The sequence below is a fragment of the Tauraco erythrolophus genome, chromosome 2 (genome assembly GCF_009769465.1).
Source record: "Tauraco erythrolophus isolate bTauEry1 chromosome 2, bTauEry1.pri, whole genome shotgun sequence".
Classification (NCBI taxonomy): domain Eukaryota; kingdom Metazoa; phylum Chordata; class Aves; order Musophagiformes; family Musophagidae; genus Tauraco; species Tauraco erythrolophus.
In genome coordinates this window covers 25677646-25704451 of record NC_141466.1, presented here as the reverse complement: position 1 = coordinate 25704451, position 26806 = coordinate 25677646, and the positions used below count along the sequence as shown (strand labels likewise).

Sequence of the window (26806 nt, the reverse complement as noted above, 5' to 3'; positions counted from 1 at the left end):
CTTCTTTTCTGTTCCTGGTAGCAGTCCCTCACCACACATCCATCACACGGCAGTGCCAGGGGTGGCTGAGGGCTGTTCACTCTCCACCTCTGACTGGGCATTTGTCAGGCTCGGCTGCCCCCGCGCCCCAGATTTCACAGCGTGCATTGCGTAGTTAACACTCGTGCTTCCCATCCAGCTCCACGATCCCGAAAGGGGATTATACAACATCCCATTCACAGTCTTGACTGAAAAGCCATCTAGAAAAGAAAGAAGCCATAAATCAACTGATGTTCTTAAATACTTTAAGTCTCCACAACATCAAACCCTTTAGAACAGCAGGTCTGAAACACGCTTCCTCCTCCATGCCAGGGAGCAGGGCCTCACGAGCCGGCCTCTGCCAGACACCACCACGAGCAGCGGGAACTGGCATCGCTGGTGACAGCAGGTCCTGCTGTTGGCAGCAGCAGCCACAGCTCTGTGCCAGGCCACGTACCGCGAGCGTGCTGCGTGTACCGTGAGCCACTTGCAAAGCGGTACGCTAGACACCTCAGCTTCACACCACCACATCTGGGTGACTGGTAGGTGGAGACGCTCTTCAGACTGACACCACATACTTCAAAATCAAAATCTAAGCATGTCTTTGTAATTAGATTCCCCTTAGGAATGGAAAATGTAAGAGGCAGAAGAATGCCATCAAGGACTCAGTGCAAGCGAAGAGTGATCTAGCATCCTTGCTGAGCAGCACACAGTTTGCTGCATGGCCCTGCCGTGTCCCAGCAGGATTCAGGAGGGAAGTCAGAAAACAAACACTCTACCAAAACACATCACTCCACTGCACCTGCTTCTCGTTTTGAAGGGAGAACAGAAACCAGCATGTGAACTGGTGTTAGCCGTGTTCCTTACGCAAGCATTGCAAAGTGCCAGGAAAAGACCTTGCCCAGAGAACAGCTCAACTCATACTTCGGCTTCTTTAACAGTGAACTAAAACAAAGTGAAATATTTAGTAAGAAGGTTTTACAACATCTGCAGGGAAGGAGGGCAATGGGCAAAACTCTTCCCAGCTCAGTGCTCTGTCTATTTTAAAAGTAATCAAAGTAGGGCAATTCACTTATTTCTTCAAATCAGCATTATATAGTTTCTCAAGAACTGACTAATGAATTTGTGGTAGGTTTCATCTTTGCGTTTTTGAAGAAATCTTTTAGTAACATAGTATGAATAAAGAACATGGAGTAGCAACCAACAATAAGAACGCCTTCTCCCAGGGGGAAGATGACAAACAATGCAGTGGCAGCAGTGCAGCTCTGGAGTGCCAATGCAGTTATTTTCTCAAATCTGACCTAGAGCATATGAACCACTTCAGAGTGTACATTCTGACACCAGAACAGGATGGAAAACCTTGGAATTTTCATTTAGGCTATCAAACAGAGGGTAACTGTAACAGTGATTTTGTTTGAGTAATCGCTGCGTTTCCAGGACTCCACGTAGTTTATTTTATGCAAAATCCAGTCAGCAGTCATGTCTTTAAATCAGAAATTATAATATATGACTGGTAACTCACACGGAAAGGCTGTGTATTGTTGCTAGCATTCACCCCACCTAGCTCATCCCCTTGACGTTTCTACAGGGAGAACTGGATCTCTCTCTGCATTCCCATCATCTGGCCTGGAACTTACTTGATTCCAGAAGGCGCTCCAGCTCTTCGGGGGTAACAAACTTCTCCCACTCATGTGTTCCTTCTGGTACAATGCCTATTATTTTTTCTGCAACCACAATTCCCAGGACATAGGACAACTGCGTTCTATTGATTGTAGTAATGAATAAAGAACCTTCAGGCTAATTAAAAAGATCAAAATGTTCAATTAAAAGAATAGTTATTTTTTAAAAAAAATTCTGAATTTAATTGCATTAAAATACATAATTTGTCTATCTACAAGTCTATGTGCTGCAAGAGCAAGAACTAATTTCATCCCAGGATAGGTATTTACAAGTTTACCGTTTAAAGACAATAAAGAATATAATGTTCTAACAGTACGACTCATCAGTCCTCAAAGAATCTACATAATCAAAGTCTTGGAGGTCTGAAAACCATTTCCGTGCCCAAAAAACATCTAACCAAGTCACTTACAATGCAACATTGCTCAGGAAATGGATAAATAAAAGGTATTAAGGTATATACAATACCTATTGTAAAAAGAAACACTTTTTTTTAAATTAAAACTGAAGTAAAATGTGCAATACTGCTTCATTTTTGAGACTGTTGAATGCCATACTTTTTGTAATGATTACAGGGTCAAAAAAGAAAGCCAGAATGAATTCTAAGTACTTAAAGAGACTGTTTGGTAGAAACAAAGGATTATTTCCGTGTCCCTAAAAGGCTGAAAATTAACCAGGTTCCATTCAAATAATCTATATTCCTTCGGAGGACCAGAATAATAAATCAAGAGATTAACGGAGAGCTGTGGCTTGTGTACTGGGCCTACCATCCTTCTTTGCAAATGAAATAACATCAAGAGGAACAAAACAACACCCAGTTCTCTCCAAGCATAACTATGATTGCTTTGAAAGCAATCCAGGAGAACGTCTAATACGATGCTAGAGCTGCAACAAAATCTTGTGAATCAGAAACATCACTGCAGTCAGTTCCAAGGCAGTGTGAGCCACAGCCATCCATCTACAGCAGCACTGCCACGTTTTCTCTCACCTGGGTGGTATCAGATGCAACCAGATTTCTTAAGGGCTTGATGCAAAGCAACACTGCAATGCTAGGGGATGCCATTAACGCTCTCCTAAGGCAGAGTTGGGGAAATAAACCTCCTCTTTAGTTACTGAAGTTGGGAAGATGTACTTGCATTGTGGAGGAGAACAGAAGGCACCTCAGGAGTATGATTCAGATCTCAAGCACTTCAAGGCGGAGGAACGAATGCAAATTTAGATGTTTTCACCTGCCTTCCAATGAAAGCCTTAATAATAACAGAGAATAAACATTCCCAATAACGAAGGCAAAAACTCTCTTACCTTTAACACCTGAGAGCAACACTTGATAAACATTTCAAGGTCAGCCACATGCTCCACTACTTCAGAAGCTACAATTACATCAAAGGTTTCCATAGACTCTTCTACAATCTCCTCCAGTGAACTGGTCTTGTACTGTATTCTCTTGGCCAGGACTGGATCAAATGACTTGTGCTGATCTGCTGTTCTAATGTTGTCCTCCAGAGGATCGATTCCAGTAACTGAAGCTCCCAGTCTACCTAGAGGCTAATAATACAGAGTATAATTTATTGTCTGCATGAAAACAATTTACTTAAAAGTTTCTGCAACTTTGCAAGGTCCACAGATGATGCAGAAAACACCTACCAGAGAATAAGACAAAAAACAGTAAATGATGAGTTTGGATCCAGTGGTTTTATTTTAAATGTTTATTAAAGCAATAAAATCCTTAGATTTGAGGGAGGTGGTGCTAATTTTCTTAGAAAATTGTACACTCGAATGTACACATTTAAATTGTCTTTTAGAATAAATTGTTCTGGAACCATTTTGTTATACCAAATAAAGATTTCCTCCACTATTACCCTCCGATAGAGGAAAAACAAAAGGGGGGAAAACAATGCCATATTTAATTACTGTCATTACTTTCTTCAACATCCACCTGTAATGGTAAATCCTCATATCTTTTTAATGGTTACTTAATACGTGATTATCTCGGGGACTTTCTCACTGCTGAGAACTAAACACTGATGTTTACCAGGATAGCATCAGGCTTGGCTGTCACTCAAGTTTCTCCAGTGTCTTCTTACTCATAGGTTAACACCTCAGCCATCACCTCTTCTGAAACTGAAACAGGCTGCAGAACATGACCACTTGTGTGTTATTCCAACCTGAAATTCACCAGTTGTTCAGCCTGAGAAGGTGACACAGCACACCAGTTTTGCCAGCCTGGCCTGAGAACAGGCTCTCACAAGACTACAGGATTTTGCTCAGAATAAAATAAAACAAAACAAAAAAACAGAACACCCACACGGGGAGGGATTCAGGCCCCTTTGTAACACCTCGTTTCAGATGCTGATGAAGTTCCCAGAGTAAGTCAGCCAGATCTGTAATCCTAAATTCACAAACCATCCTTAGTCTGTTAACAGGATACAGCACTGTTCGGAGCCTGTGCGGCCAAAGGGTTCCACCACAAATAGCTACTTCTCAGTCCCAAGTTCGTGCAGACTCCTCGGGAAGCAGCTGTAACATCAGCCCTTGTACCAGGAGAGTCTCCTCGACAGATGAGAGGTATGTCTCAGGTGTTTGACATTATTCCATGCTTTTCCCATGAGATCAAAGCAAAGGTGTGAATCCCCACCCCAGATATAAAAAAAATGAAGATAAGCAATTCAAATAAATGAACCTGTAAGAACAAGTTTATAACAGAAAACACTTCTTTGGTAACGAGGATTGTCTGATTAAAGTATTCTTGCCTAGGCTCTTAAATTAAACAAAGAAAAAAAAAAAAAAGAAAGAAAATGTTGTTACACTGTGACTGCCCAGAGCAATACTCAAAGGCTTTTACATCATTTTTCCCCTCTCCTTTTCTTTACAGTGTTTGAAGTCTTACTTTTCTGATGAACCTCAGAATTTTGGAATTTCTCCTTACCAAATCCCTCCTTTATGTAAACCACCACCGCTACGCTAACCTAACATCCCATGTGGTTTGTAGAACGCACTGCGCTCCAAAACATTCAGTAACTACTAGATCATAGAAGAGAAAAGCTCCTGCTTGGAGGATCAGAAATTAAGCAATGTAAAAGTAAAGCAATTCCAGTACTTTGTACACTTTTTAACAAGAGAAACCGGAGCACACTCTTTCTTACCTCACTTAGCAGTCCACCGCCACAGCCAACGTCGAGAATCTTCACTCCAGAAAGTGGGTTTCCCAGATGATAATTGCTACTCATGCTCAGTAGAGTATCTCTGAAAGAGAAGGGACGTGATGAAGGGCAAACACTTGAGGTGATTTAGAAGATGCGATACGCAGTGATCTTAAGTGCTGGTAATTGTTTTTCTTTTACAGTGTTTTCTCAGGCTGCGCAGAAACAGTACCTATAGAAAAATCCATGTTCAAAGCCATACCTAATAAACGGCACTCTAATATCATTCATAGAATGAAGGGCTGAATATTCTCCTTCTTCATCCCACCACTTATCCGCAAAGAGCTGGAATTTTTTCATTTCCTTGGAATCCACTGATGAGTGTGAAGTGCTGGAAAGTCTCTTCGCAGTGAGCCTGAATAACAAAAGTTGAATGTCATGAAACTAATACCAATATTTCATGTCAGCTGAAATAAGGGAAAAAACAAATTCTGCAAGGTCAGAAAATAAACAGAGATAAATCTCATAGAATCATAGAACGGTTAGAGTTGGAAGGGACCTCAAAGATCATCTAGTTCCAACCCCCCTGCCATGGGCAGGGAAACCCTCCGCTACACCAGCTTGCCCAAAGCCTCATCCAACCTGGCCTTGAACACTTCCAGGGATGGGGCATCTACAACTTCTCTGGGCAACCTGTTCCACTGCCTCACCACCCTCTGAGGGAAAAATTTCTTCCTTATATTTAATCTAAATCTGCCCTCTTTCAATTTAAATCCATTGCTCCTTGTCCTATCACTAAATGCCCTTGTAAAAAGTCCCTCTCCAGCTTTCCTGTAGGCCCTCTTCTTTAGGTACTGGAAAGCTGCTATAAGATCACCCCGGAACCTTCTCTTCTCCAGGCTGAACAGCCCCAACTCTCTCAGCCTGTCTTCATAGCAGAGGTGTTCCAGCCCTCTGATCATCTTCGTGGCCCTCCTCTGGACCCGCTCCAGCAGCTCCATGTCCTTCTTGTGCTGGGGCCTCAAGAGCTGAACACAGTATTCCAGGTGGGGTCTCACGAGAGCAGAGCAGAGGGGCAGAATCACCTCCATCGACCTGCTGGCCATGCTTCTTTTGATGCAGCCCAGGATACGGCTGGCTTTCTGGGCTGCCAGCGCACATTGGTGGCTCATGTTGAGCCCTCATGTTCCTTTAGAGATTCTAGTTATACTTGATTAAAAACAGATTTTATGCACTGTACGTGCAACATATCTTCCAGAATAGACGGCTGGATGCTCGCAATTTTTAAGTTCACCATTAGTAAAACAAAAATAGGCCATAGCAAACATTTAAATACTTGAAGATTTAAAAATTACTTCATGTGACACTGTCACAAAGTAAAATTAAATTGCTAGAGAAGACGATAGTCCTCGTCACATAGGATTATTTTAGATACAATACTTACGTGCTGCTTTTTATTTCAGTCAGAGAGACAGGTAGGGTACTACTGGATTTCAGCTGCATTTTCCAGCTGTAGTTCCAACAGGCACCTCTCAGGCCTGTCTGAAAAGACAGATCAGCATGGTCATCTGCATAAATAAGAGAAAGGCGACCGAACAGAGAACATCAGCTTTATGAGAGCTCACAGGCAAAAGACCTAGTTTAACAACGCTGCTCTAGACCACCACCACTAACCATGCAGATCTTTAGATGTTTACTCCCTATGGTACTTTGGGAGTGCATGGGGATTAAACATAACAGCATATGCTAGTTCATCACCCCAGTACTTCCCACATTACGTACGATGACATTTTTCAGAGCCTGAATGAAAAGGCACTTTTCATGCAGCTGAAATGGTTGTTAGTGAGAATTTCACCAAAACGTTTACTCTGATCACAAGTTTGCCCGAAGAAGTTGTAGATGCCCCATCCCTGAAAGTGTTCAAGGCCAGGCTGGATGAGCCTTTGGGCAACCTGGTGTAGTGGAGGGTGTCTCTGCCCATCTGTTCCATGGGGTTGGAACTAGATGATCTTTGAGGTCCTTTCCAACTCAAACCACTCTATGATTCTAAATTGTGCATACACACACACACACAGAGTTATCAACACAGGGCTCCCATTCCTGTTTCCTTACACACTGAAATAAGGAATACATAGCTGCACACTCATTTTGTACCGTATGAATTGGTAAGGAAACAAGTAAGAAAACCTGACCAGACGGTGCGGAGACAGGCGAAGGACAGGGCCTTAAGGGAACGCCGTTCTCCCGGCCTGCTTCGCCAGCACAGGGCTCGGCTCTCCGGGCGCTAGCACAAGCTCTCCGCCACCCGGCCGCTGCCCGGTCACCAGCAGCCCCACACCACAGCAGCACCTCGCCGCGACCACGGTAACGGCCCCCCGACGGTGGCTTTAGGCCACAGCGAGCGACGGAGGGACTTGCAGGCGCCTCTGGGCTGAGGGGCTGCGAAGGAGGTGGCGGGGGGCGGGGGGGAGGAGGACACCTCCCGTGGGAGAGCTCCGCTGGAGGCGTGGAAAGCCCACCCGGAGCTGCCGCACACACACAAGGCCTGGCGGGCGGCGGGCGGCTGGCGTGGCGCTACCGGCGCCGCTGCGAGCACGAACGCCGCGCACCCGGGTGGGGAAGGCCGAGGCTGCCGCGCCCCTGCCGCGCCGGCAGCGGAACGGAGGCAGGCCGCCGCCGGGACGCCGAGCCCGGGACGCTGCCAGGAACAACCTGGCGTTGGCCGCCTCAGCCGCGGGGTCGACGCGGGCCGGCCGGGCCTCGCCGCCTGCAGGCACCGGGCCGGGCTGGGCCCGAAGCCCTTTCCTCCCTCCCTCCCTCCCTCCCTCCCGCTCGCCCGCCGCCTCCGCCCGCCTGCTCACCGCCCGCAGCCCCCGGCAGCGCGGCCACTGCCCGCCGGCGCCCGAGGGCGCGGGTGAGGGCGCGGGTGCGGGCCGCCCCGCCGCCGCCCCACATCGCCGCGGCCGCCACCGCCGCCGCGCCGCGCTCGCCCCGCCCCGCTCCCGGCGCCGGGCGTGCGGTGGCGACGCGGTGCCGGTTGCCCCTCGGGGCGGGCGGCGGGAAGGCTGGTTCCGCCTCAGGCGGTGTGGGGGCTCCGGGGGCTCGGGCGAGGCGCTGCAGCCCCGCGGGGCCGCTCTGCGCCGGGCCTGGCCGTGGGCAACGCCCCCGTTTAGAATATTTTGTAAAATTTATTTGTAGATGCTTATTATCAAAATTTTATGAACATTTATTTTATATAATGTAAGGGAAGCGAAACAAAACGCTGGCCAGACCATTTTTTTTTTTAAATAAAAAGGATTCCAGCTTACTAAGTCATAGTACAATGGTCAAGAAAACTCACTTTTTTACCCTGCCCTCGCCATGGCTTCACCTGGAAGCTCTGCTGAAAATGAACACAGTGATTTTATTTAAATTTATGCCCCCTTACTCCTGCATACGGACCTGATCCTTGCATGCCTTGGAACAAGAAACAGTCCTGCAGCGGAAGCTTTTTTTGGATAACGCAGTGATTAGCCATCAGCTCTCCGTCTCTTTTATTACCAAGTGACGCTGGACTTGCAGGGGAGGGCCCAAATTACAAGACTCCTCACTTCTGGGAGAAGAGAAGCACAGGAGAGAAGCGATACCCAACAGCCCGCGCTACCTGTCTGTGGCGTGGAGCAGAGCTCTTGGGGCCCCAAAACGGTTGGGCTTGAGGCAAACTCCTGAGCGCGTCCTCTTGGGAACCATCCAGGCTGGTTTGCTGCTGCCTGTTGCAGATGCCGCTGCCACAATTTACGAAGTCCGGGCTGTGGCCCAGGAGGGACAGGGCTGCCTTCCCCCTTCCTTGCGCTGCTTCCCAGAGCCCCAGACTGAGCTTCGGTTGAGGAGTTTGAACCGTAAGCCACCGCCAGCACCTCTGGCTGTTCAGGGCTGATGTAGACGCAAGGAGCTCTTCTTCCCCTCCTCTTTCCCCTTGGCTGGCTTTGGCATTTTCAGATCCTCGTGGTGACCCAGTTTAACATGCTTAAATGGTAAAGAATTACACCAGTTTTAAAAAACGATTGTTTTCTGACACTGTTGAGCTGCAGGTCTCAAGAGAAAGTCCCATGAAACCCAAAGCTGCTGGAAGGGAATGGTGGGGAGCACCACCGATCTTACCCCAAGGCAAAGTTTAGCCACGAGAGCAGCAGCTGGCAGCAGTCCTGTGCTTACCAGGGAGATGATGGCAGTGGCCAGGTTCCCTGCCCAGCCGTGTAGACGCCGGCATCGGCAGGCGGGAGGCACGACCTGCACAAAGCCAGGGCCAGGAGCACCCTCCAGGCAGCAGGAGGTTTGGAGTAGTGTGACATGTCCTGGTTCGCTCACTCTTCCCTCTCATGACAGTCCGTGTTGTGAACTGACCTTGCTCAGTGCTACAACCCTCACTGCTTGAAACCTGCCCATTTACAGGCCTCCTGTAAATACACTGTAATTCATCTCATACTTAAAGTTTGGACTTTTTTTTTGTTAAAAAAAGCTAAATAAGGGCTACTAAAAGGCCTCAAAAGCAGCTTGTCTCGGCAGCAATTAAATACAGGGCAAACCTGCTGAGCGTGTATGTGCACTGCTTCTCCGCTCACCTATGCTCCACCTGGGAAAGCTCACGATGCAGTGGACTTCGGAGTCATTAATAACACCTCAAAGCTACTGAAAAAACAAGAGCTCAAAGAAATCCTTTATGCTAACACTCACAGTCTCCCTAAGACACAAAACTAAGCCCTCCTTCAAAGTGTGCTTCTGCATATTACTTATGCAAATTAATTACTTTTCATTTATTTAGCAAAGCCAAGGCAAAATCTGGAGAGAGCGAGCCAATCCTCACGTTGCCATTGCTTCTATATTTGTGATTTAAAAAAAACGTAGTGACAAGCAATTAAATATGTGCACACTGGCAAGTATTTTACTTAATGGGTTAACTGGTTTTAAACCAGAGGTAGCTATTCCATTTTTCTATTATTAAACACAGATTTTATGATAACAGGAGTTAAAAGCAGCAGCCTAGGCTCTAACCTCTCCTGCAAGACAGGGCCTCAATGACACAAATGACAACAGATTTTTTTTTCCCAAACCAGTTATTATGCCATATTTCAAAAAGTGTGTAGTTGCTCAGTCTTCAAAATTAGAATGTTTTACCCAACTACTCTTTATTGGTCTATCCATGGCCACAGCTGGTTCCTGTTCTTAGATGGTGTAACGGGTACCTCGGTGGTATTGCATTCATCTTCAAAACAATTTGCATGGAAACCATTTTTCACTTGATTCCACACCATCCCTTATTTATTAAAAAATAATTTCATTCGAAATTGTTTGTCTTGCTTTCCTGCGGTGCACTGAAATAAATATTTTTTCAGTGTTTATTTTAAAATGTAAAAGAATGGAGCAATAACCCAATTTAGACTTTTCCAAAAAGATACATTCCCATTTTTGTATATATTTGCACATGTTGTAATTTAAGATCATTTCATATGTATGGAATTAAAGCCTGGATGTTATTTTAGCCTTTGCCATCAGAAAACATTCATAAGGGAGTTACTAAGACATGAAGAAGCCTAATGTCTGTGGAGCTGACGTAGTACCAATGCATTTTTCATTACTGGTGTGCTGAGTATGCCGTTTAGTAAGATTTCTGAAACAGTTAAATACAGAGATCGTATGCTCTTTTTATTGGCATACAGTCACTACCCATGTAAGTGCATTTGTGTCAGAAAAATAATCTTCATATTTACAGGAAGTGACAGAATTCCAGTTGTTGGCAGAGTAGATAAAGCTTTTCATACACAATCTTTTTTATTATTAGACAGAGAATATAAAATCTGAACTGAAAATCAAAGTTCAATGCATCATGGAAACTGTATTCCTCAATAGCTTTTCTTCAACTTAACTCTAGTTTCTTTCTCTCAAAAGACATCCTTCTAAGGCACCTGAACTGTTACGCTACCTCCTTTTTGAAAAGTCCTCACTTTTACCAAGAGCCAGTAGTGTACTGAGGTTGGACCAACAATTCGTTACTTATATCCACACAAATGGAAGTAAAAGTAGTGTGTTGCAAATTATGCCTTATTTCGCTAACAGGTACGACAGCTTACTCTAGGTAAAAGGATTTATGGGGGGGTACGTTATTTGTAACTGATAAATTATTTCTCTCTAACGGTGTTTTGATAAACATGCATGTATTCACCAGCCATTAGCTTGCTTAATAAACATGTAGTTAAAATGTGATTCTTTGCACTGAAGCGGTTTACTTCTGCATCTAATTTATGAAAAAAAATTACAGTGGCGAAAATGCTGCATAGCTGAATTCTGATTTTAGTTAAACAGATTAATCTGTTCGTGAAGACATGCTTTGCGAGTTGCCTGTACTAGCGTATTTTTTTCTTGGAAGATACAGCCATCAAAGAGATCTCACTTTGATGTTAAGCCTTTTATCTTTTTCGCAATTGGCATCATACCAGACCTTCTAGGCACAGATCTCCAATCTTTTTCTGAATTAACCTTCTTCTGTAACAGTCACTGGCCTAGGGATGTGTAGTGTTGTTTTGTTTTACCAAGTATTATTTCACACTTATGTTGCTAACAGCAATGGTCAATTTCCTGAAGGAGGAGGTAATCAGTGACCTCTTTCACTTTATGGTGATTATTAAAAACAAAACTTCAGTTACATTGCTGTCTAATCAATGTATTAGCTTTACAGGAATCACAATTCTCATAACACTAACAAAAATAACCAGCTTTAATGTTTACTACACATTTAATGCATGTGCCAAAATGTAAAGTTAACCTAGTGTCAGTTTTCTAATGTGTATTGAGTGCCATTCATAAATATATTCCATAAAAACATCTAAAATACTGCGTCTTGTTCCTGTAATCATCTTGTTCCTGAACATCCAGAAAGTTCTCTCTGAAAACTGGGTGAGGAATATAGTTCCAGAGCTTAACACTGCCACACAAGATCAGTTAGTCGCACATACTCCTAATGGGGTTCAGTCTGTTTAGGTACAGCTTGTATTACAGTGACCCATATTTTACACACAGCATATATTACTTGCTAGTCCAAATAAAAGGTTATTAAAAAAAACCCTATTACACAGATCTAAAGAAAAAATAAGATGTCTTTTCTCTGTTCTTCCACACCCCCCAATAGATTAATCTCATTATGTCCATGGATTACATATTTTGACAAGTGTTTTACGTTAAAATTTTTTTCAAGTACTTTAAAAATTTCTTTACTGAAAAAGCTGCCTTTTCCTTTTTTTTTTTTTTAAAAAGTACTTTCTACAATTTAACACAAAATTCAGGTGCAAGAATTTTAAACAAAAAATGAACTAAAGAGCTTTATTGACATCACAGTACATTCAATAGTAATTTTAAGAACATTACAGCTGAAAGAGAATGGCCTGTTTTATATTCTGAATAAGCACTACCGTTCTTGAAAAAATGTAATACAAAGAAATCCTATTAGGTATTTAATTCTGAGCAGCATTTGGAAAAAATACACCTATTTACAGATAAAAAAAGGATTCTGGTTTCACCTACATAGCCACAATGTGCCTCTATAATGAGACAAGCCTTTTATAACTCATGGAATTTTTAAACGTCATAGCACTGGTGCCATAAATTCCTCAGCGTTTACGACGAAGAGGAGTCGTTGATCTGAAAAATAAAGGAAAAGGGGGAAAAAGTTAATTGGAAAAAATAAAAGACCCCCAAACCCACACACACTTCAGGCTTAGTAATTAATAGTTTTAAAAGATTTTCCAAAGTTACTTTTGCCTAAGACAAAAAATTTAATAAATACCATACTTTATTAAAAAAAAAGTTCATATGCCGTACACATGAAGACGAATATCAAAAAATAAAAAAAAAAGTCAGACAAAATACTTAAAAAGTATACTACCTTGATCGTGACTTAGACTTGTGTTTGCGGCTTGCCTTCTTACCAGACCTTTGAGATTTCTCCATGGAGCATGACCGAATATGCTTCGATTTCTTGGCCTTCTTTTCTTTACTGCTTCCTGGAGATTCGGAACTACTCCTTGCACTAGATTCGGAGCCTGACTGTTTTTTGCTATCTTTGGTACAAATTTTTTGCTTCTTGTCTGGAATCCTGTCTTATTATTTTCACACATATTGAATCACCGCGAGAGAAAGTTCTTTCGCTGTCTCGTTTTCTCTTTAACCTACTGTCGTCATGATTGCCAGCCTTACTTTCTTTTTCCTCTTTTTTGGGCTTATCTTTCCTTTTTTCCTGATCTCTCTCCCTTTCTCTGTTCTTTTTCCTGTCTTTATCGACCCCTCCGCCCTGCTCCTTCTTCCTCTCTTGATCTTTACCCTCGCTTTTATGTTTGTGCCTATTTCCAGTAGGGCTCCTACGCTGGTCTTCAGTTTTACGCCTATCCCTGCTCCTGCTGCGGCTCGCACGGTTAGCGCGCCTGTCTCTGGAACGGCTACTACTTCTACGCCTGTCCCAGCTTCTCTCTCTCGAAGGACTCTGGTTTCTTCGCCTCTCCCCTCTTTCAGCACTGCGATTTCTACTGCATCTTCTCCTTTCCCTTATTTTCTCCCTGCTCCTACTCCTCTCTCTCCTGTTTCTGTGGGAGTAACTCCTGCTTCTGCTGCGCCTAACTTTATGCGAAGGCGTCCTACTGCGGCTGTGTCTCTTCTTCCTTTTAGGAGAGGAGGAACGCGAAGAGCTGCGACTGCTACCTGAGCTACTGCTATAGGACGAGCTAGACACAGTGCTGCTGCTGCTACTGCTTCTGCTATTGCTGCTCGTGCTACCGCTGCTCGAGCTTCTCGACCCACTCCTTCCTGTCCTCTCTTTACCCTCTTTTTTGAGTTCTACGTCAGGTGCGATTGCATTTGGAGATCTTTTCTTTTCATGACCCATATCTGCTTCAATTTCTTTTGCCTCCTGCGATGCCAAGTTACTGTTTTGTTCTTTGTTGATAAACTCATTCATGTCTTTTGAAACTTTTTCATTTTGTAGCTTTTCTTCTGAAAAAAAAGGTATACAAAAGAAAAATGCAATTAATTTGCAGTAATATGTCAATAGTTTCCATAGCGTTTCTTTTGGCAAAGCCAAATTTCCAAGCACCTTTCATAATACTTACAATTAATACACTGTCTGCCATCATACCAACTACCTACCAAACAACTTATTTTCTTTTTTTATAAGTCTAGAAAAGTTGTCCTCCTCGTTTAGAAAAAGTGCACAACCCAGACACTTTTAGAAGTCCCTGATGTTATTTCATGTTTCAGTGGTTTGAGACTAAGTTCTCAAACTAATATCGTGGAGCACCAGAACTCCCAAATTTATCTACACACACATACTTTTTCCTCCTGCAACCCTTCTACACACCTGATTCTCCCTGCTCCTTCCTCAACACTCCTCTAGCTGTACCTATGCTTCCTGCCTTCCTTCCAGCCCCGTTCATCTGAGTTCGAGTAATCACTGGCTGGTCTGAAGACCTCATTACCCAAAAAAGTCTGCGAGAAGTACCTTCTGCTGTAGTGACGCATCTTGGTTTTTTGAAGGAAAATTTGGCTTTGTGGTGTTTTCCAAGGATAGCATTTAGGACTAATCTAAGTTAACTAGTACAAGCAATTTACATTTTTCCTTGGTTTTAACAGGTTTTACAGCCAATGAATTCCAAGGAAGGGAGGAACAGCATAAAAAGGAGACTTGTAGATAATTCTTTGCTTAAGACTCAACTCAAAAGTTAAGACCACAGCATTTAATGCAGATAGATGGTGACGCTCTTACAAAACAAAAAGTGAACGTCAGTTGAGATTATATCTAAGCTTGGTAGTCAGCAAATGCTATAAGCATGGTAAGAAGACAACAGAAGAATTAAAAATACATTTCTTGAAAGTAACATAATGAGTATCCTGTCAAGATTTTCATACAGCAAATTAAAGAAATTCAGATCCTCAGAGCATTTTCCAGTGGTTTCCAACTTTAAAGTTTTACTTATTTCTATTCAACCTAGGATCCTTTGCATCACTGGCCAAGTTTATCTCCCTTTCCCATTTTAAATTTAACTCAGAAATAAGCAATCAACATGAAACATTTTTAGCCACAAAATGGCCTTTTGATGTGGGCCATCAGTTCCTGAATTAACTTAGGGAATAAAACTGCATCCGGAAACCCAGACTGATCCAAATGGCAACTGATGGTCAAATCTAACCCAGAAAACAATTCCATCTGGTCCCCAAGTTATTAGGTAATAAGGCAGAAGCCAGTGTATGTTTGAAGATATTGTGTTGTATATTAGAAATTTTCGACCTTTCCTAGATGCCACAACAAAAGAGAGCCTGTGGTTAGTATTCTTCGGTACTTTGGATGTACAGAATCAGCTCCTTTACTCTAGATTTGTATTTTTTTAAATAGCCCCATGGAGATGTCCCCAGACTGACATCCGGCTTCTGCACTAGGAAGACAGAGGTCATAGGCCACCACTCAGCCACTCTCCATACCGCTATCTTTTTAGACATAAATCTTAAAACACTCAGAGAGAGACAGGAATATCAAGGAAAACAGAACGTTGGCTAGTTCAGCCTTTTATTAAGGGATCCATACGTCTCCTAGACCTTTAAGCTAAAAAGTAAAAGGAGGAAATCATCCATCTTCAAATAAGAAAAAAGTATGCTATCGTAACAGCACTTTCTTTCTCCTCCAGCTTATGAACTTAGATCATGACTTGTTACCATCGTATTCATCTGTTGATCTAGACTCTCTTCAGCATGGCAAGGTGACTGCGATACCCTTTTGACCTCATTAATGGTACAAAAGGACAAACCTCACCTTGTACGGAGAAGCAGAAGTAAATCACAGATTTATTTCTATTTTTTTTAAATCAAGTCTGCCACCTTCTCAGGGACTAAGCGTGAACTGACTCGGTTCAATAATCTTACCCTGGTATTAGGTATAAAATCCAGTTATGAAGCTGCGGCACATGGAAGCAAACCTTAACTACAGCTGAGAATAGCGAGTTCAAAGGAACTGCAGCCTTCCAATGTACATCCTGAAAGGCGCACTGCACAAGATTATGTAACAGAAAAGCAAGTTCTTCAGATGACGCGAGATGTGCTTCGCATATTTAGAGTATACAACTTTACGGAACCAAGTTTATATAAACTGCAGTCTAGTGCAGAAAGGTGAATCTAGTACAGAAAGGTGAAATTTATCCCCCAGTCACAACCAATACTGATAATTTTTAAAACATACATTATACACACACATGCATTTTTATAAAGTAATACTATTATTGGTATAGTAGTACAATACCTATAGCATATAGATATATACGTGTCACATCTGCTCTTTCAACACTGAAGTAGAATAGCTTATGGAAAACACTATATGGATTTTTTTTCTTATTAGAAAGAAAAGAAGCAAACCCCATTTTGATCAAGTAGCTCAAACACCTTTTTGTTAAAACTTTTTAATGAAAGAACACTGTTCCTCAATTTGGCTTCATTTTTGGCTTAAAATGCATTTTCCCTCCCACCAATTCACATATATGTCCTGGTTTCGGCTGGGACAGAGGTAGTTTTCTTTTTAGTAGCTAGAACAGTGCTGTGTTTTGGATTTAGTATGGGATTTGTTATCAGAAGAATGCTGATAGCGCGCTGATGTTTATAGTTGTTGCTAAGATATCAAAGACTTTTCAGCTTCTCATATTTTTCCAGGGTACAGGTGCACAACCAGTTGGGAGGGAGCACAGCGGAACAAAGGACCCACAACTAGTTTAGATTTAAGATTGAGGTCCAAATTGGCCACTGGAACATTCCATATCATGCCATGTCATGCCCAGTATATAGATGAGGGTTGGCCAGGAAGCCTGGGCTCTCTCTCTCTCTCAGGATCTCTTTTCAGTGCTCTCGCTCTTCCAGGATTGCGGTTTCAGGACTTCTTTGTTTCAGGATCATTACCCAGGACTTGTTGGGCATTGGTCAGTGGGTGGTGAGCAATTACACTGTGCTTCACTTGTTTGAATATATTATTATCATTTTCATATACTATCGTATATTATTATTCATTTTTATCATTATTATTTTTAATTTTGTTGTATTATTCTTATTAATTTGTTCTTAACCCACAAGTCTCCTTCCCTTTTCCCCTTTGATTCTCTTCCCCATTCCCTGGGGGTGAGGGAGGACGAGTGAGCAGCTGCGTGGTTTTTGGTTGCTGGCTGGGTTAAACCACGACACTATACCAAGTAGTAAGCTCCATATACAGCTGCATAGTAAGAAGATATTCTATGACTTACCTTCTAGCTGTTTTTCTAGTAGTAGTTGCTGTTCTCTCTCTTTTCTCCAAAAGGCTTCCTGTTTTTGCCTGATTCTGTGTCGTAATTCCTCATCATCAGTATCAGACGATTCAGAGCCTCTGTCACTCCTCTCATCTTCACTGTCTCCTGATCCATAACCACCCAGTCCACCTGCGTGCATAAAGTCCAGTCTATCACGAGGAAAGGTTAAGCTTTGTTCTTAATATTTCTGTGGGGCAAAGAGGAGAGCAACATTGCCCTTCCTTCACTTCCTCTTCTCTGAAGAAGTCACTTTATTCTGGTAAGTGCCAGTGTTGTTTGACTGGTGTGATCAAGGCCCCCATATCTGCATTGATGCTCACTGTCTGGTCCTACTTCTCCTGGAACAGCTCGTCTATTTTCGTCAAGCAACCACTGCGGTCACGGTACTTTTTCCATTGTATGGAAGGCCAAAAAAGCTCCCTGCAGAGATCGTAACAGTGCCTGCCTCTGTAGCAGCAACCAGACAGAAAATGCCTGGGACCTTTCCCAGAAGACATCTCTGAAATGACTTTAGCCGCCTCCATAGTCCAACGCTACAGAAATTCTGAATGCCATATCAATTTTTTCTACATTGAATTAGAAAACACTGCACTTTGACAGGTACAGAGATGGAACAGAAATGGACTTTCTTCTCTCCTAGAAATATTAGAACTACTGGACTGATTAGAAAGATAAAGTCAATTTAAACATCCGAGCTGGAGAAATTTTTACTTTCTTTCAGTCTGAGACTCTTATGGTCTTCACTGAGTTAGCTTTAAAACATGTGAATACTTGTGATGATAACATTCAATCCAATTCATCAGAATTCCACGTAACGAGCACATAACTGATCACTGACACTGCTGTAGTATGTTTTAGATGACAAAAAGCATGTTAGAAAAGATCTTTTGCTGTTGCATCTCAAGCTGGAATTTCAATCTCTTTTTCCTGTGTTGTATCTCGCAATATAGGATATGGGAGCCTCTGTGCTTATGTAGCTTTTCAATAACACAGTAATTCCAAAGATCATAGTATTTTTATTTATTGACTTTCACATTTCTCCTCTATCAACTTTCCCTTCTTGTTTGGATGGATCAAAATAGGAGAAAAACATAAAACTCTATTCTCTGAAGACTGCAGTGTGCTTCTGAAACAATCATACTTGGAAAAGTAAATTTATCTAAAGTTTTTATGTGTTTTCAAAATAAGGGCAAGATTCTTATACACTAACTCACACTGATTTACTCCAAAAACCATCCCACTTATATCAGTAGGCTCTCCTGTGGAACAAAGCTGCTGATAATGATGAAGTTATTAAAAAGTGATCCATACTCCTGGACAATTAAAATCTAGTTTCAAAATGCAATTTCTAGAAATGCAAGGCAAGAGTGAAACTCCCCCTTTAAGCCCTCTCAAAAATAAGGAACATACTTACCGAGTCCAGTGAGGGAAGCCAGTGCACTGGACTGTGCCAGCTGTTTTGCAGGAGCTTTGTATCACATCAACAACAGGAACAACATGTTAACACAAATAGCCACGATTTCATAGTCATGAGTCTATGGTATTGTTAAATCTACTACTATTGCTGTTCTTTGGAGGGAGAGAAGAAACATTAAAAACGCATCATCCATTTAAAACCACTTCTAGATTTTTCTGACCATGAAGATTTAGAATTTAACTGCAAATTAATAGTGAACATAAAAAAACCAAACATAAATCACTTTCCAAGTTACAGCATCTGCACATAATTTTCAAGTTTCAGGAATTACATATTTAGATTAACTCAGTTATGTTAAAAAAATGTTATGTAAGTACAATACATGTTAATAGTGAAAGCAAATAAATTACTAATTGAGAACTCAAAGTTTGTCTCTTTTCACTTCTGAACAGCTAAGAACTTGAGATAAAGATGACAGCATTGAAAAACAGCTACAACTCAAAAGTCATTGACACACAGGTACCGCTTTAACTAAAATGAATTCTATGAAAGAAATGGAATAACTGAAGTAACTCACAATACACTGCACAGGACAAAAGTACATGATTACTGGATTTGAACTCTACCAAACTGGATGCATTATACTGGAATTGTTCTTGGGGGATAACTATGGAGGTTAAATGTTCTAGAACATGCAAATATACAATATTCACCGAAGAAACTAAAATAAAATAATAATAAAAAAAGAACCGGCATACCTTTAGTTGCTTTTCGGTGAACATCTTTGGCCACGTAATAAATCTCTTCGTTTGTAACATCCAAGAGAATCTCTGTCAGCAGCATTTTTGTCAGCATCATCTGAAGAAAATTGTATATACAATTACTAGTCAAAAATTTTTGAATAAATGCTCCATTAAAATTATATCCATAGAGATTCACTTCTTTCGATGGCTATGAAAGTATTCTCCTGCACATTTTATTCAATGACTTCTTTCAACAGATACGACTTAAAAACATAAACCTGAAACTGTTTAAATTTGACTTGATTTCAGAACTTTCAGAACAGTTTGTATTTTGACTGTGAACTGTATCCACATGTATTACACACGGCTATCCAGGGCACAGATTCCTAATGTCAAAGATGATACAACAAATGAATATGCAAATCAGAAATGTACTTATACTGATATCATTTATTCTTTCAAAAAATAAAGAGCACATTTCTATCCGGTATGCTGTCTCACTGACCCAAATCCGGGAGAAAAAAAAAAAAAAAAAAAAAAAAAAAAAAAAATCATCGGAGCTTACTTACATAGGACTTTATTATTACATATTTACTACAAAAATTGAAATGTTGGTAGCTAGTTCTCCAGCTGCTCAGTCTGACCAGGTGCTTTACAAATTCCTCAAACCTTTTAAAATTCAGGGCCTTCATTAACAAGGTTTCAGTTGCACAATTAACATACAACTGTGATTTCAAAGCACAAAGTTTCTGCAGATAGTGAAATTGTTGCTGGTCTAGGACTTAGGTTTCTAGTGCCTTCTCGCAAGAATACATTCCCTTTCACAGGAACTGAGGCTGAGGCATAGACTTCAGACAGGTACATTTAATCATTAAAAGTTTTCAGAAACTTAACAAGTTAAGCAAAACCATAGAATTAGTAAGGATCAACATGAAGACTACAGTCATTACATTCTTTCACTGTTGTGCTCAGCAAGAGTTATATAACCTATATCCTTGTCTAGATGAGAAAGACACCATTATAAAGTGACATGCAAATATAACCCTGCTTTACTGTACTATACCTCTTATTGACAGTATCAGGCAGAGAAAAAGTGTTTTACTTTGCTATGCCTGAAACATATGAGCAAACAACTAGAAATACTTAGTGAGAACTATATCATTAATACCATTTGATACTCCTTTTCTTCTTCTGTCATTTCTGGTTCACTTTGCTCCTCTTGAGGAGCTGGGGATGGACTCCTGCTGATTTTCCCAATGCTTACAGCTTCTGTGTTTTCAGCATCTTCATCTTCCTCATCACTGTCCTACAAGAACAGCATCATACATTTCAGGAAAAACTTAAGATGTCAAACGCATTACTTTCTATTTATGATAGTCAACTTGATCTACTTTATACCGAAATCTGTATCACAGTTATAATAAAACTCTTTTCTCCCCTGCTAATAAACATGCAGGTACCTCTCTGCCTACACAAGATAAGGAAATACCTAGCAGCCAGGTCACTGCCACACAGGTACTTCAAACTGTGAACAAATGACGTAACTCCTAAAGTGAAGACAACACAAGGCTGCCTAAATGGGCTCAGTTTAGCAAATACAGGTATATTTGAATTTGTTCAGCTACTGATTTATTTCAAAAAAGAATTCAAACCTTTGAAGACTATTTATATTCCCAAAATACAGAAAAGAAAAAAGCCCAATTTCATTGTTTCTTTGCTACTACAGATCACATGATATGCTTGTACCTCTCAGACACTGACAACTTCAAAATATGAAGCATCAACAAAGCGGCAGCTTAACCTTACTTTAAGCAGCAGAAACAAAGAGATAACCAGAAATACACAGTCTCTCTTTTGAAGAGACCAAAAAGTTGATACCTTTCAGGAAATACAAACCTGAGCAAAAAGTAAACTCTTCTACTTACAAATTTACTTTTCTGAGGTAACCGTGGGCCATCCCCTTCTTCAGCTTCCTCACTTTCCTTTTTTTCTTTTTTAGACATTTGTGAACGTTGCTGCTCCATCCTCTCTTTTTCCAATTTTTTCTGTTTTTCTCGTTCCATCTTTTCCAGGCCCTCACGTATCCAGGCAGGCAGAGTTCTACGCTTCACAGCATCTACATAAGCAAAGTTTACAGTTTTGTGGGATGAAAAAAACCTTCCCCCCACCCCCCAAATGAAAAAAAAAGCAAACCTAAAACAAAAGAAGCAAACCCTCCACCCCAATCCAAACAAACCACACATCTTATTGTGGGGAAAAAAACATAATAACTTTCCCCTCCTCTTCTTTTTTAATTTATTAAAAAAAATAAAATAAAATTTGCAATTCTTTTTAAAACACAGATTTTCTGGTTTTTTTCATTAAGGAGTGGTTAACATGTACCAATCTGTGGAGGTTCCTGCTTCACAGGCATCGCAATAGGTGAACGCTGTCGGTCTCTGAATGAGGGTCTTTCCCTTCGATTTTGAGGAGGTGCAGGAGGTGCTGGTGGACCTGGTGGCCCTGGTGGTCCTGGCTGCCAATAAGGTGGATGAAATCCACCTTGAGGTGGACCAAAAGCAGCCCCATGCTGAAAGAGTAATGCAGTTTATTTTTCTTCACATGGTAACACTAAACACAGCATGTGCGCAAGTCGGTCTACAGAAATCCATGCAAGTAGGAATCCACGATTTCTAGGGTACTGAGATCTCTCAATCTCTTTTTCTGTGGTCCCCAAGAAAAAAGTTTTCCTTAAATATTTAATGAGTAAACTTAGATTTAAGCAGGGATACTAAGGAAGCTGAAAGAGCTTCAACCAATCTCCTTTCATATTGTGGCAAACATTAAGCCCTATAATCACCATCGATCTCCGGCAGTTCCTTGCCAGCTTATCATCAGAGCATGCAGATAAATGAAGAGTATACAAAATTAAGGTGTAAAAATCTAGCTATGTTAGCAGTCTTTCCTTGTGACTATAACATGAGGACAAAAATGAAAAGTTAAAGCTTTTATTACAAGAGAATTTTGCACTGTGCACTTTCCAGTAATCATTCACTAATGTGATTAGTTTAGCTGATTATGGCTGATTAAAATATTAAATGCATAAATATGTAAGTTTAGTACAGACCCTGGGTTCTGAGCAAGCTGTATACAATCCAAAAGTCACAAGTCTTGAGGCATACATGAGGGGGTTTTTGTTTTAATATTTGCTGGCCAGAAATGCCTAATTAAACTATTTAAGAGGAGACTGTTTAGGAAGAAAGTTGTAGTATCTGTTCGGGTTTTTTTTATTATATTCTATTGACTATTTAAGTCACTACTGGGAAAAGTACTCTTCCACTACAATTTCAGGTCAAGCATCCCTCTGTTATTCACTGCAAAACAAGTTTCTGTAGTATTTAGAGAAATTAATTTTAAGAGTTGGCCCCATAATAGTAAACAAAAGGAAATTATAATAAACTAGTGTATTTGAAAATTATCGGTTCACTTCCTAATAATATTGCTCAACAAGAGAATTTAATAATAGAGAAAAGTAGGTCAGAAGACAGAAACACATTTCTGCTCATCTTCCCTTGGGTGTTTATGAACAGCGGACAGGTGTTTTAACAGGTACAGTTTGTCATTTACATCAAGAGTTTTCAAAGAAAAATACTGAAAATCGGGGGAAGATCCAAAACTTCTTTGTGTTTAAGATTCGTGTAATGCCCTCTGCTATTATTAGTGCTAAAACCACCTACACATTTATTATGCTATGCAATTTATATGTTGGAATGAAGAAAAAAAAATGGATGTGGGTTTTTTAGAAATACCGTTGTTTATTCAAAGAATCACAGTAGACTGATATGGAAAAGATCAATGGATCATCCAGTCTATCTCCCTGCCAATACAGGACTGTTCCCTGTGGTACATTATCTAGTGTATTTAAGTATATATTTCTGAATTTTATTTTAATTTCCTCCTCCTCTTTTTTTTTTTTAAACACAAAACTACATAATGTTAATTTATATCCTGGAACACAGTGATTCATTTTAATATCGCAGACAACAGCCATTTCTCATTACTAGTATAGAAAAAAACCTTTCAGCCCTCTGAACAGAACTGAAAACTCTAAAGTCTCTTTTGTAAAGTATCTGGTAAAAATGTATCTTAGCAGATAACAGATTCTGTAGATGTTTGTAGAACTGAAGAATGAAAGTCGCCGCTAGATGATATTAGAGGAACACATCCACGGAAGGGACTCTGCGCGTCTACAATATTAAAGCAACAAATATGTTTCACCTGATAGTCAAACTGGTTCACTGGCCCCATTGCAAAGTTATCGGGAGGTCCCCCAAAGTTGTGATTGTTCTGGTTAAATATATGCCTGTTGTCAGAAGCAAATTCCCCACTGTCCTGACTGTTGCTGTCTTCAGATGGAGGAACAGCTTCCATTTGACCCGGGGTTGGAGTCATCCACTGCTGATCTGGAGGTGGGTGAGGGGGTTGGTGAGGCATTCCCCATTCTGTTTAGGATTTAGAATACAATTCAATACCAAGTTAGTACAATTTATGTGAGTCACCAATCATTCAATGGTCTTGTATTTACGTTCCTCAAAGCAATACAGATGATAAAAGTTATGACGAATTATTCATCTACAGACTGTATTATACTGCCTCAATAACTTCTTCAGCCAAATGAAGGAAATACAAATAGCTGTAGCTGAACTAAAACACCAGGTGGGCAGAACTGGACTGACACATAAACAGTGTAAATTTGTTTTTATAAATTTCCAGTGATATTGAGTCTACCATAGGACTTACAAATCGTGTAAACTGTTGAAGAACCGCTCCTACTTCTCTATTTCTATGTTGTTTCAACTTTCAAAGCAATGAGCTATTTCATTCCTTTGTACAATAAAGACCTATTATGGAAAGCAAATGGTTTTGTGAGCAGCAGAACCACTGAAACCTGCTTTCCGAAGCCTTGTGTCTTGCTAAAGGATGATTCCCTGGATTCTTCAATATCTAGCTGAGGTGCCAGCACAAGCTACAGTCATAAGCCCTCAAACATAAGTTACAATTGGCTAACAGAGAAAAGATTTTAAGGAATGAATTCATACTTCATGCGGCTGTAAGCTTTGCCTTCTTAGGAAATCGGTCTAAAAATTATGTCCACTATGCAGATATTTATAGACTGTGACAGAAGTACCTTGTAACTTTAACCAGTAACAGAATTAATACCTAATCTCTCAGGTTAACTCCTACCTTCCATCCAGTCCTACCTTTCATCCAGTTATTTAATAATTCTTTCCATTTTTCTAATTTTTACTGTCGTTCCCAACTGCATGATAATTGGATCCATTACTATAGCAATTAAAAAGGGTTAATATGGCTTTTCTACTTGGTGGGGTTTTTGTTTTTTTTTTCGTATGTTCAAAGATTGTATCATTCCTTTCACTCTCACTGTCATCCTGGTAGGTCACGGTTAGCTGATTAATCCAATTTTTTCCCAGAGTCAATACTCCTAAAGTATTCTAGGGGACAGAATCCTTTAAGTACAGCTTACAAGAGTTACTGTTCATAAATGTATGTGTTAAAATTTGACACTATTTAAAAACCCAGTTTACTTCGAGTCAACTGACCTGACAGCTTGCAAGTCGCATACAAGAGACGCTGTTTTCACTTGTGGAACATGAATGCTTTCAAAACTAATTGTCTGCTAGTTATGCAGTTGGCTTTGACTGCCATTTTGCTTTTTTATTAGTAGTGTGTAAAGGTTTTTGGATCCAAAAAGAAACTTGAGAGGAGATAAAGATGAAGCTTTGTAGAAACAGTAAATAGGTGAAGAGAACTTTGGCTAACCGTACATGCTGTGATTTAGTTTGTCTGCTGTGACTACTTCTACTCATTAAGGATGACATTGCCTAAATTAAGGGAAGCTGGGTCATATCTGCATCAGCATGGTCTTTATCAGCGTCCCCAAAAAAAGGAAAACAGTATATTCTTTGATTGATATAGCCAATGATAACAAAATGCAGTGTACATTGTTTCCCTTTAACAAAAGGTGCTACATTATTCTCATTCCTAGATCTAAATGTATTCTTGTTCTGGATTTTCCAGGTGAGCTTGGGCTCCTAACATTTATAAACATGTTCTCACTTTTACTATTCTGTGACTATTTGCAAAAGCCACCTTTTAAGGCACTAATCTCTTTCACCTCACCTGTGAAACCCTCTACTTACTATACAGAAACACAGGTAAAATACACTCTATGTACTGCCACACAGTAAAGTTAAATTTCTTACATGTGGCTACAACACCACATAGCCCAGGGCAGGTAGGTTACACTTAAGAGAAACCTGACACCCACCTCCCTTTTGCTATGCCAATGACATTTTAAGCCCACCTTTATTAAACATTGCACTTAGATAAATTTGAATAGTCACTGTGAAAATTGGAGGTGTTATTCTTTCAACCACTAACAGAATCAAGCACGAAATGCAGTTTTCACCAAGACAACAGAAGGCATGCACGCAGGCTTACTTACCTTGCTCACACGTTTCAAACTGCATTATAGCATGGTGACATAACAAACTTTTCAGAGGACTTTAAGAATACAATTCCAGAAAAATTCTTAGCAGAAAATGCCCAATCTCTACCCCACGCTTATGGTCAGTGTTATTTTATGAAGTTTTAAAAAGAAAACTAATTTTTGGCCAAACCAAAAGTTTTGAGGAATTATAAAGAACTGAAAATAATCAATACTAAGAGAAGCATTCAACCACTTTAACTTATGATAACTGAAAAATTACACGGATGACAATTAGATACATAAGTCAAAAAGGGCAAATACTAAGTATATGAAGCATAATAAAAATATATTTTACACACAGAATATTGCACATCTCCTTTTGCAAGATTTTAAGACACCTGAAGCCAGCATCTGCTAGCTGCATTGTCAACTCATTCTACATGTCAAGATCATGCCAGAAGCAGGTGTTATACTACAGGAGAGGGCAACAGATCATAGAATCATATGGTTGGAAGAGACCCTCAAGATCATTGAGCCCAACCATTCACCCTGAACTGTCAGGGTCCCTAAACCATGTTGCTCAACACCAAATCCACACGGTTTTTAAGCATCTCCAGGGATGGGGACTCCACCGCCTCCCTGGGCAGCCTGTTCCAATAATTCTGTAAAGAAATTCTTCCTGATATCTAACCTAAATTTCCCCTGGTGCAACTTGAGGCCATTCCCTCTCGTCCTGTCATTCATAACGTGGGAGAAGAGACTGACGCCCCTCTCCCTACAACTTCCTTTCAGGTAATTGTAGACAGTGATAAGGTCCCCCCTGAGCCTCCTCTTCTCCAGGCTAAACAGTCCCAGCTCCCTCAGCCGCTCCTCATAGGACAAGTTCTCTAAACCCTTCACTAGTTTTGTTGCCCTTCTCTGAACCCGCTCCAGCACCTCAACGTCCCCTTTGAAGTGAGGGGCCCAAAACTGGACACAGTACTCAA

General features: G+C 40.8%; 2 protein-coding genes across 3 annotated transcripts in view; both read right to left on the bottom strand.

The window, feature by feature from the left end:
• Positions 1-42: 42 nt before the first annotated feature.
• COQ3 (coenzyme Q3, methyltransferase) lies at positions 43-7790 on the bottom strand. Of its 2 annotated transcripts, XM_086608166.1 has the most exons (8): positions 7697-7790; positions 7324-7360; positions 6280-6408; positions 5098-5250; positions 4839-4938; positions 2998-3240; positions 1656-1815; positions 43-239 (listed from the first exon to the last, which is right to left on the bottom strand). In XM_086608166.1, exons 1-8 carry the CDS (start codon positions 7788-7790, stop codon positions 43-45), a joined length of 1113 nt encoding a protein of 370 aa, XP_086464292.1. The 2 variants fall into 2 exon arrangements, with proteins under 2 accessions (XP_086464292.1, XP_086464293.1); XM_086608167.1 differs by lacking the exon at positions 7324-7360 and having other exon boundaries at positions 6280-6403.
• A 2828-nt stretch (positions 7791-10618) lies between these two features.
• PNISR (PNN interacting serine and arginine rich protein) overlaps positions 10619-26806 on the bottom strand; it is a 31966-nt gene continuing 15778 nt past the window's right edge. The window contains 10 exon segments of the mRNA XM_086631277.1: positions 10619-12506; positions 12751-12936; positions 12938-13850; positions 17129-17299; positions 18585-18638; positions 19346-19445; positions 20499-20636; positions 21256-21446; positions 21713-21899; positions 23588-23811. Of these exon segments, the coding sequence (XP_086487403.1) occupies positions 12476-12506; positions 12751-12936; positions 12938-13850; positions 17129-17299; positions 18585-18638; positions 19346-19445; positions 20499-20636; positions 21256-21446; positions 21713-21899; positions 23588-23811 (2195 nt within the window). The 3' untranslated portion in view covers positions 10619-12475.